The sequence below is a fragment of the Sphaerodactylus townsendi genome, linkage group LG03 (genome assembly GCF_021028975.2).
Source record: "Sphaerodactylus townsendi isolate TG3544 linkage group LG03, MPM_Stown_v2.3, whole genome shotgun sequence".
NCBI lineage: Eukaryota > Metazoa > Chordata > Lepidosauria > Squamata > Sphaerodactylidae > Sphaerodactylus > Sphaerodactylus townsendi.
Genome location: NC_059427.1, coordinates 159,700,114 through 159,711,424, shown reverse-complemented (window position 1 = coordinate 159,711,424; position 11,311 = coordinate 159,700,114). Strand labels below are relative to the sequence as shown.

Genomic DNA, 11,311 nt, shown 5'->3' with positions numbered 1-11,311 from the left:
GCAGCTGGCAGGGGGAAAATAATGAAAAATAATTGCCATCAGGCAACGATACCCCCCACGTTTCCCACCAGACCCCCATCAATTAACAGCTGCTGACAGGCAACTCTAGGTAAAGTGAACCACTTATTGTTTAAAAATGTTTCTTTGCATACACACAGTGTACCTCAGAGGCATAGCAAGGGGGGGAGAGGGCCCGGTGCACCGGTGCGTCCTCCGCCCCCGGAACGCCTCGCCGTGCCCACAGAACACCCTCACCACACCCCCACAGGGGTGCGCATCTGGTGCATCCCCCCCGGCCCCCTTGGAGCTATGCCTCTGGTGTACCTTTGGCCATACAGTGCTGTGACTAAAGGTATAATATCACCTTGAGCTGTGATGTCAGTTGCTACTGAAGCAAGATTTTTAAATATCTTCACAGCCAGTCAAATCTCCAGCGGTCCATCCAAAGCCTAGCTGTTCAGCAGCCCCACCTTGCTCTGCCGACTTTCTAAAAACACCTGGGTACCACGAAAGGTGTCAGCAGATGTCATGGCACCCCTTCTGAATTTTGAGCTTTCGTGTAAAAAGTCATTTTCTGGTTGACCACCCCCCCTTCCGAAGTTGGCTTAATCCAGTGGTGGCGAACTTATGGCACGGGTGCCAGAGGTGACATGCAGAGCCCTTTCTGTGGGCACGCATGCACAGAGTTCATCATGTGGGGGAGTAGAAAATCACCCCCCCACACACACACACCCCTAGGCTGGCCTGCGCATGATCCTTTACCTGGGAGTAAGCTCAGTTGCTGGCAATGGGGCTTGCTTCTGAGTAAACCCTCCTAGGGTCGTGATTCATCCATTCAAAACATTGCACGGTTGCTTCACCAAGCTTACTCCCGAGTAACATGCGCCTCGGAGCCAACTGTTTTTTCTAAAACCTCAGTATTCAGATTAAATTGCCGTATTGGCACTTTGCGATAAATAAGTGGGTTTTGGGTTGCAATTTGGGCACTCGCTCTCAAAAAGGTTCGCCATCACTGGCTTAATCTGACCATAGTTTCCAAGGTAGCTGTGGTTTGCAGTAAGATGACTAGATTCAGATCCAGTAGCACCTTAGAGACCAACCAGATTTTCAGGGTATGAGCTCTTGAGAATCAAACCTCCCTTTGTCATCTCTTTGGCTCTTGAAAGCTTATCTCCTGAAAACGTTGGCGATCTGTAAGTGTTAGGTCTTGGACCAACAATCAATAAGCGGACTCTGGGTACAGGATCAGTAGTCTTTATTGGGTTGGCATCAAGGACTTGGTTTCAGAAAGTTCTGGCAATCCTGGCTTTTACAATCATGTTTATTCCCATTTGTCTCCCTTGGAATCCCCCCTCCCAATTTCCCAGAGAATGTGAGAAAACAAGGTGTGAAAGACTTTGTTTTCAAAGACAGGTGTCCAAAGGCCAGAACAGCGATAGTCTCCTGCCGGGATCCACTACTCCCCACTCCCATCCAGAGTACCAAGCAGCCTACTTATCTACATGTCTAAGCACATGGAAACAAATCAAAGCAAGGAAGCCACATTAACGTATGGCAGGTGTGGGTACATGGAAGGCAGGGGCAGAGCGAGGGGGAACTGTGCCTGGGGCATGCCTGTGTCCTGTGCCCCCGCCTCGCCCCCTCCTGCCACACCACACTGCGTGCCTGGTGCTGTCAGGCTCTCGAACGTGGAAATAACAGAGACCGTAGGAAAGTCCTAAAGCAGTTTATTTCTACCACGTGTAGAGTAACAAAGAAAGCTGAATCTAAGCTCTCCTGCTTAGATCCAGCGATTATATCCTTCAATCCCCCCCCCCATTTGATTCCCACCAAATGTGTTTCACAAAGTGTATAACATTTGCACTACAGAGCTTCAAGAAACCTGGGAACGTTCGCACCTTCCCGCAGGAGGGCTGGCGCCAGGGAATTGCCAGGGAGGGGAGAGGGAAACAGGAAAGCCTTTACAGGAAACATTTGCAATTCCCACACAGCAAGACATCTAAGCACTGACAGTCATGGACCTGACAGGTAACACTGGAAGAAATTCTGGAGTAGGTGGGTGAACATCTCTATTTTGCTCTCAGGCCTTCAAGTTAGTTCTGATGTTGTGTATGTTATCTCAGGGCTTTGACCCGGGCAACGGGGTGTTGTTGCTGGTCTCAAGAGATACCACGGGTCTTCTGGCTGCTCCCCCAATACCCTGAAGAGGGATCCGGTGTACTTTCTGAACTCTGTGGCTTCTTCCTTCCTGAGAGTCCTTTTGGTTTTCCTATCAGAATAAAAGTGGCTCTGGAGCTCCTGTTCCATCCCCCAGTGACGCAGCACCCCCCGCAGATCCCGCCCCATCCTCTGGGCCGACCACGGTGCCTGCAGCAGCTACTGCTCCTTTAAGTGAGGAGCCCCCTCCCGAAGAGGCCATGACCGTTTCTCCTCTGGAAACCACAGTTGGGTAAGTCTTGTTTGTCCCCCTGCTCAACAGGTCTCCGTCGCTTCCCAGGGTGGTGTCTTAGCTCCTGGCAGCCAGTTCTGCAATTCTGGCACCAGGGCTTGTTCTGGGGCAGCAGAGCAAGCAGAACCGGAGGCGTAGACCGGGACACAGACGGCGCCTCCCATCTCAGTGGCCAGTCAAAAGCGAGCTGGGCGCATCCCAGGACATTAGCCCTGGCAGCAAAATCCTTGTGTTTGGGGACTGGAAGGCAGCCGAAGAGTCAGCCTACGTGGAGGGAGGGGTTTGGGTGCGGCTTTGTGCCTACAGAAATGCGGGCCTGCTTTGAATGGCCCCAGAACTTCTTGTCCTGCTTTGACAAGATGGCTGCCTCCGTGGTCCGTGAGGGACCTTTTGAGGGCAGCCAGGGTTTTTTTCTTGGGATTGGGTATGATGAAGTGCAAAAAAGGGGCGGCGGGGGGGGGGAGCACACAGTTTGGGGGTCAGCTGTCCTCTTGGGACCATGCCTGCCTCCTAGCTTAGTACCTGGAATCCCTCTGTCCCCCTTCCCCCACCCCCCAGGAGCATTCTGCAATGGAAGCCCCCCAGTTGTGGCCATGCCGAGAGCCACCAGCTCGTGGTGAGCCACGGGAGCCCAAGAGGAGCTGTGACTCTGAAGGGGAAATCAGCTGCTCTTTCAGTTTTCTTGGCCAGTGATCTGGAAGTACCCAGCTACTATTTCTCTCTCTTAAATTCGCAGCTCTGTTCCCTCTTCAGGTAGCATGGGACGCGAAGATGACGCAGCCTCTACCTTAGGTAGGTGAGAGCCTTTCCCTCACAGGTCGCCGTGAAGAGTGCTCAGCACTGCTTGGCTGCAGTGGGCCACCCTCCCCCTTTGCCTCAGCTCTGATTGGTAACTGTTGGGTGCCCCCCCCCCCCGCCCCCGAACCCACCTTTAGCCGGCTTCCCAGGTTCACTAAGGTTCAGGGTGGTGTAGTGGTTAAGGGCAGGTGCACTCTAATCTGGAGAACCGGGTTTGATTCCCCGCTCTGCCACTTGAGCTGTGGAGGCTTATCTGGTGAACCAGATTAGCTTGTGCACTCCAACACACGCCAGCTGGGTGACCTCGGGCTAGTCACAGTTCTCTTTGGAGCTCTCTCAGCCCCACCCACCTCACGGGGTGTTTGTTGTGAGGGCGGGAAGGGAAAGGAGTTCGTAAAACTTTGAGTCTTTGAGTCTCCTTACAGAAGAGAAGGGGGGGGATATAACTCCAGCTCTTCTTCTTCATTGGATGCTGCTGCTGCCCTCTAGTGGCTGCTGCTGGTCAAAACACATCTACTTCTGTTTGACGGATACAGAGCCATCTAGCATGCTGTGGGTCACTGGTTTTCAGCTTGGGACTCACAGGTGGGCTGTGTTTACTGGAGAGGTGGTGCTACCGTTTTCTGTTGTTTTAGGGATGGGGACACAGGAGGAGAAAGTTGAACCTGCTTGGTAAAGAAATTCAGTGAGCTCCACGGGGAAGACTGGGATTTAAAACGACCAGGCTGAAGAGTCCAGCTGAACCAAAGTCTCTGCTAACCATGGGGCTTATGCTGGGAGCCGTCCTGGGGTTTTTTGTTCAGGCCCCAGTCTTCACTGTTGCTGAGTTTTCTGCCTTAGGACTGAGGCATGTTTGGGGCAGCGTGCTTGCACTGAGCCTGCTTGTGTTTTGGGGGCCCCACCGCAAAAGCAGCAGGCTCTGACGCTGCAGTTGTGAGTTGTTGCTTCGTCTCTGTAAGAAATCTAGTGGCTAGAGCTCCGGAATCCCAATTGCCCCATCTCCCCCCTCAGAAGGGAAGTCTACAAGGTTTAGCAGCCAGATTCTGGTTCCTTTAGACATGGTGGTCTTCCTGGGGTTTGGAGATGCAAAGCCACCCTTGTAGTGCGGGGTGCTGGAGAGTTTGACTTCTAAATTCTGCTTCTGGCTCTTGGTGGCTCTTAAAGATTGGGGCCCCAGAACTTCCCAGGGTGGTGTCTTAGCTCCAGGCAGCCAGTTCTGCAATTCTGGCACCAGGGCTAGTTCTGGGGCAGCAGAGCAAGCAGGACTTCCCTCCCCACATGCAAGGATCAGAGAGTCTCGTTCTTCCCCTAACGCTAAGCTACCTTCTCATTCTTCCTCCAGTTACTGGCTCAGAATACGAGACGATGCTGACAGAAATCATGTCGATGGGCTATGAGCGAGAACGGGTGGTGGCAGCGCTCCGGGCCAGCTACAACAACCCTCACCGGGCCGTGGAATACTTGCTAACGGTGAGGAGACTTGTTAGCGCCTCTTCCAAAAAAGAGGTGGTTTTTGTGTCTTATGGAGCCCTGATCTCTAGGTGGTTTTCTGTAATCTTTTCTGTTTTCTAATTCTGTGTCCCTTCCTCTTGCTTTGGTGATTTGAAACAGGCGTGGCGACGTGCTTTCTGGGTCACACCCAGAAAGGAGCAGCAGTGGCGTAGGAGTTTAAGAGCTCGTGTATCTAATCTGGAGGAACCGGGTTTGATTCCCAGCTCTGCCGCCTGAGCTGTGGAGGCTTATCTGGGGAATTCAGATTAGCCTGTACACTCCCACCCACGCCAGCTGGGTGACCTTGGGCTAGTCACAGCTTCTCGGAGCTCTCTCATCCCCACCCACCTCACAGGGTGTTTGTTGTGGGGGGGGGGAGGGAAAGGAGATTGTAAGCCCCTTTGAGTCTCCTGCAGGAGAGAAAGGGGGGATATAAATCCAAACTCTTCTTCTTAAGGCTAGCATTGAAATAGGTATGGCAATGACTGGTACATCCTTCCTGCTGGCATAGCTTGGAGGGTCATGTTTCGCCACCTGCAGATGGGCAAGATGAGTTCTTGGCAGTAAGTCGGGGCTGAATATTTGGGTACCGGACTCAGCAAGGTAATGGGATAGAATCATAGCATAGAATCATAGAGTTGGAAGAGACCCCAAGGGCCATCAAGTCCAACCCCCTTCAATGCAGGAACACACAAAAAATGAAATGCACAAATATAGGATGAGTGACACCTGGCTTGACAGCACTACATGTGAAAGGGATCTGGGAGTCTTAGCAGACCACAAACTTAACATGAGTCAGCAGTGTGATGCGGCGGGCTAGAAAGCCAGTGCGATTCCAGGCTGTATAAATAGCAATATTGTGTCTAGATCGAGGAATGTAATTGAACCTACATTGGTTATTGTGTGCAGGAATATTGTGTGCAGTTCTGGGCACCGCAATTCAGGAAGGACATTGACACGCTGGAACGGGTCCAGAGGAGGGCAACCAAAATGGTCAAAGGTCTGGAATCCATGCCCTATGAGGAGAGACTTAGGGAGCTGGGGATGTTTAGTTTGAGGAAGAGAAGGTTAAGAGGCGACATGATAGGCATGTTTAGATATTTGAAGGGATGTCATGTCGGTGAGGGAGCAAGCTTGTTTTCTGCTGCTTCAGAGACTAGGACCAGGAGACATCGGTTTAAGGTGAAGAAAAAGAGATTCCACCAAAACATCAGGAAAAATTTCCTGACAGTAAAAGCTGTTTGAAAGTGGAATTCACTTCCTCGGAGTGTGGTGGAGTCTCCTCCTTTGGAGGTTTTTAAAGAGAGGCTGGATGGCCTTCTTTCAGGAGTGCTTTGATTGTGTGTTCCTGCATTGCAGGGATTTGGACTTGATGGCCCTTGTGGTCTCTTCCAGCTCTATGATTCTATGCACCTGACTATGGAAATGTCACAGCCTAGACTGACCAGCACAGCCAGACAGGGCCAGCACAGCCAGGCAACCAAAATGGTAACGGGTCTGGAATCCATGCCCTACGAGGACAGTGGAATTCACTACCTCGGAGTGTGGTGGAGTCTCCTTCTTTTCAAAGAGAGGCTGGATGACCATCATTCAGGAGCGCTTGGATTGTGTGTTCCTGCATTGCAGGGGGTTGGACTTGATGGCCCTTGGGGTCTCTTCCAACTCTATGATTCTTCTTGTCTCTCCAGTCTTGCAGCTGCTGCAACCAGCCTTGCAGAGCAGGCCGCATTGCAGACTGGGAGAGAGGAAGGGCCTCCGGAGCTCATACAGCTCCTTGCAGGACTTCCCAGGCTCTTCAGTATGGAGTAGTGGACATGAGTGGCAGACTGGGACCGTGGGCCACTAGTGTTCAAATTCCCACTTCTACCACAGAAGTTGACCTTAGGCCTATCAAAAATTCTGAGCCTGGTCTATCTCACTGGGTTGTTGTGAGAAAATGGGAGAGGAAAGATGTCCTGTGCTGCTTTGACTCCCAGCTGGGGAGAACTAAATAAATGCAAATGCATCCGCACGCTTGAGCCCAGGAAGGAGCTGGCTGTGCGTGAGTGCGTGCCACTGTCTTGCCTCCCCTTGAGCTGGCTCAGATTTGCTCGCTGGGTGCTGCTGCTGTTCCTTTTTGCACGGTGAGTTTCCAGAGGTTTGGCATCCAGGCCAGGCTGCCACTCACTACCTGACAGTAACATGTGGAAAGACCAACCTGCCTGCCAAGAGAAGCCAAACCCCAGCTGAAAGGGCCAGTGGTGTGATTTGGTCCTCTGAAGATGCCAGCCACAGATTCAGGTGAAACGTCAGGAGAGAATGCTGCTAGAACACGGCCCTACAGCCCGGAAACCACACAGCACCCAAGTGATTCCGGCCGTGAAAGCCTTCGACAATACATTAAAAACATCAGTTAAGAAAACATTCCAATCTGAATGAAGAATTAGTGCCTAGTAAATGCAAGAATACCTCTTTGCTTGCCTGACTTTCCATTAGCCATTTTTTTATTACTCCAGGTCCTTGTGTATTTCACTTCTGGTCCCAGGAATGCAGGGACTCAGCTGGCCTTCCTGTGGGGTTAGTGCCCTTTCAGGAGAAAAGGGGATGGTCGATGCTTGATCCAACCTCCAGTAAACTTACATTAATAAGAAATGTGATGCCTGTCTGTGATCTTTGTGCTTGGATCACAGAAATACTGGTAGAGAAGTGTGTGGGTGGGGTGGGAGGAACCTGTACTGGAGAGCTCCGTGGATACTTAAATCTAGAGACTGGGACCTTGGGCAAACAAACAGCTTTCTACAAGCCTGAGAAAAGTCCCAGGTTTGCAGAAAACCTGAAATCTCAATAAAAGTACACTGGAGGGGGCCCCCCCCCCCCCCCCCGAAAAAGAGTAGAAGCACCGCTTGTAGCTTTAAGAAGTGAATGACCTCAGTGGCAGGTGCTAGGCAATCGTCACAGTATTGCCAGTCCTCAAGCCTTGGCTCTGTTAGTAAAAAGTGGGGGGAAGAGCAGGGCACTCTCCAGGTTGGTTTTGGCCTTTGAAAAAGGACTTAATGAGGTGAGGCATGGGACCAAGCAGAGGGCAAGCTGCCAACCTGCAACTTGCATGATTTGCCATGGCCCGAACTGCTTGCTGCTTACTGTTCATCGACAGCCACCACACAGAAGTCAGTGTGGTACAGTAGTTAGAGGGTCAGACTCTGCGCATCTGGGCCCAGCCCAACAGCCAGGCTGACACAGTGTTACTGGGCCAGCCTTTTCATTGGTAGAGGCTGCCAAGGGGAGGGAAGAAGGGGAAGCTGAAGGCGGTGGGTGGGCGCGGCAGTGCAGATAAAGTTAGATTGGTTGGTGGGTGGGAAAGGGAGCAGGAAAAGGTGGCAGAACCTTTGGGAGCTTTCAGAGAGACAGGAAGTAATGAGGGAGGGAAAATGAGGTGTCCCCCACTTGTTTGGATTTACGTGAATGGGTATAAAACGTGTTCCAACAAATTTCTGCATCCAACAGCGGGCATGCGCACGCACACACACACACTCCCTATAGCAGGGGTGTGCAACCTGTGGCTCTCCAGATGTTCATGGGCTACAATTCCCACCAGCCCTGCCACTTGGCCATGGTGGCAGGGGCTGATGGGAATCGTAGTCCATGAACATCTGGAGAGCTGCAGGTTGCACACCCCTGCCCTATGGAATTTCTGCAGCAGGGCATAGATCCTGCTCGCCCGGGTCAATTCACACCAGCCGGCTGGTCATTTGATCAGTCGAAATGTGTCGGGGGAGGGGGGGAAGCCTTGGAAAGCACCCAAGACGGAAATGATTCCATCACCTCTGCTTCTCTTGCCATTGCAGGGAATCCCAGACAGTCCGGAACCAGAGAGCACTCCCCTGCAGGAGAGCCAGTCCCAAGAGCAGTCAGCCCCAGAAGGTGGGTGGCCTTTCCCTCACTTCCGTGCCGGTAGTTTTGAATGGGGGAGAGAGTTAAGCGCCAGTGACTGCTGGGATTCCAGCAACTGGAGAATACCTTCCCTTGCTCACCCCCGCCTGTGCTCCATCCCCCCCCCCCCCCCGGTTCATTTCCACTTTGCTTTGGCAAATGGGGTGGAGGTGTGATGCTTCAGGATAATGTGGACTCCTGCTGGATGCATTGGCTCTTAACGCCACCTGGGCCCTACAGGAGAGAATCCTCTTGAATTTCTACGAGACCAGCCCCAGTTCCAGAACATGCGGCAGGTGATCCAACAGAACCCGGCTCTGCTCCCTGCTCTGCTCCAGCAGTTAGGCCAAGAAAACCCTCAGCTGCTGCAGGTGAATGACTGGGGCGGGGGGCTGGGCGGGCGGGCTGCAGGGTCTGCTCAGCATTTCAGGTGTCTGGAGGCAGTGCTGGAACTGCCGTGGAGGCCAAAGTCAAGTCGTCTTGCCTTTGCCTGGTGTTTTTGCACAGATTGGGCGTGATCCTGTTCTTTCTGCCCAGAGCTCAAGGTCGTGTACGTGACCCTTTCCCTCCTGTTTTACCCTCACAACATTCCTGCGCGTTTGCATTTATTTGTGGCATTTGTGCCCTGCCTTCCCCTGCAGTGCAGCTGCCGTCGTTCTCCTCCTTTCCATTTTATCCTCTCAACAACCCTGTGAGGTAGGCTAGGCTGAGAAAGCGTGACTGGCCCCGGGACCCCCGGATCCTAGTCCGACACTCTCACCTCTGTGCCATCTGGGCTCTCAAGTGAGTGAGGCTGATCGTGGCCAGCCCAAAGTCACCCACGAGCATCAGGGCAGAGGATGTATTTTTGAACCCTAGTCTGAGAGGTCATAACCGTGGCCACTGCAGCATACTGGCTTGCCTGAACCAGACAAGGGCAAACTCCAGCCCTGACTTCTAGAGAAAACTAGAGAACCTGGCGAGGATGCCGATGGGAAGGCCGGGCAGGGCGGATTTTTGGACCCACCCAGGAGCCTTCCTGCCATCATTTTAAGTTTTTTCCTTGAAAGCAGATCTGTGTTACTTTGTGATATTGTGACAAGAGAAGGAACGGAGCGTGGTGTGTGGGTGAGTAAGAGAGAGAGGGTGCTTCAGAGACATACAGACCACTCCTCCTCCTCTTCCTCCTCCTCCAGCAAATCAGCCAGCATCAAGAACAGTTCATCCAGATGCTCAACGAACCCTTGGGCGAAATGGCCGACGTTGCAGACATAGAAGGAGAGATGGGCGCCATTGGGGAAGAAGCGCCTCAGATGAATTACATCCAAGTCACGCCTCAGGAAAAAGAAGCCATCGAAAGGGTAAAAATGCTGGGCTGGGAGAGGAGGAGGAGGGGCAGGCCAGGAGAGGAAGGCCCTTCCACTCTCCACTGGGGGCATGGCACAGCACCGTCTCCTGGCCAGAAGTGGGGCCTGTGGTTTAGGGTGGCCCGAGGATCATTTGGAGCGAGGGCTGCATGGCCTGGCGCTGGACGGCACTGGAGCTGCTTGGGAGGAGGTGGGATTGGGATTGTCAGCAGGGCAAGGGAGGCCGTGCTGCATCTGAAGCGGGGGTCCGCATCCTCCACACAACGCCTCAGCAGCCAGTCTGTTCCTCACCCGCCCCGGTCACAGAATCCCCTTGACTGGTCTGGAACTATATCACGCAAGTCAGCGGAATGACGTGGCTATACTTCTTTGCCGTCTGAGTACTCAGCTGGACATACCAGGTAGCTCTTGTAGACTCCAGAGGGTTTTTGCCAAGGAGTTATGTGCTGATAGAGGAGAACTAGGAAATGGGGTTAGTTGTCAGGTCTATGATTCATTCAGTGACAGATTCAGGATTTCCTCAATCCAAAGTCCACTGGAGCGAACATTGAACCCCTGGCTTTTGCAAAGCCAGTTCTGACCCAAATCCCCAAATGCCTGTAGCTTTATTACCTCTGGGGTGCTGTGTGGCTTCCGGGCTGTATGGCCGTGTTCTAGCAGCATTCTCTCCTGACGTTTCGCTGCATCTGTGGCTGGCATCTTCAGAGGATCTGATAGATGATCCTATCAGGTCTTCTGAAGATGCCAGCCACAGATGCAGGCGAAACGTCAGGAGAGAATGCTGCTAGAACAGTGGTGGCGAACCTATGGCACGGGTGCCAGAGGTGGCACTCAGAGCCCTCTCTGTGGGCACGCATGCACAGAGTTTGTCATGTGGGGGCTGAGAAGAACTAAAGCGTGATCCTTTACCTGGGAGTAAGCTCAGTTGCTGGCAATGGGGCTTGCTTCTGAGTAAACCCTCCTAGGGTTGTGATTCACCCGTTCGAAGTGTTGCACGGTTACTTCACCAAGCTTACTTCCGAGTAACACGTGCCATAGAGCCAACCATTTTTTCTAAACTGAAACCTCAGTATTTAGGTTAAATTGCCGTGTTGGCACTTTGCGATAAATAAGTGGGTTTTGGGTTGCAATTTGGGCACTCGGTCTCGAAAAGGTTCACCATCACTGTGCTAGAGCATGGTCATACAGCCCGGAAACCACACAGCACCCCAGTGATTCCGGCTGTGAAAGCCTTCGACAATACATTTATTACCTCTGTTGGTCACTCCCTCCCGTGCCCCCAACTTCGCAAAGTAAAAGCGGGAAAAGTGGAGGAAAG

General features: G+C 52.6%; 1 protein-coding gene across 3 annotated transcripts; it reads left to right on the top strand.

Annotated features, from left to right (window-relative positions):
* The first annotated feature begins 1,929 nt into the window (after positions 1-1,929).
* Positions 1,930-10,541, top strand: LOC125430337 (UV excision repair protein RAD23 homolog A-like). 3 transcript variants are annotated; one of them, XM_048492281.1, is made up of 6 exons: positions 1,930-2,449; positions 3,207-3,241; positions 4,590-4,717; positions 8,563-8,638; positions 8,888-9,018; positions 9,823-10,541. In XM_048492281.1, the coding sequence occupies exons 1-6, from the start codon at positions 2,418-2,420 to the stop codon at positions 10,345-10,347; spliced, it is 927 nt and encodes a 308-aa protein (XP_048348238.1). In that variant the 5' UTR covers positions 1,930-2,417; the 3' UTR covers positions 10,348-10,541. The 3 variants fall into 3 exon arrangements, with proteins under 3 accessions (XP_048348238.1, XP_048348239.1, XP_048348237.1); XM_048492282.1 differs by having other exon boundaries at positions 3,203-3,241; positions 9,823-10,537; XM_048492280.1 differs by having other exon boundaries at positions 1,933-2,449; positions 3,186-3,241; positions 9,823-10,505.
* The last annotated feature ends 770 nt before the right edge of the window (positions 10,542-11,311 follow it).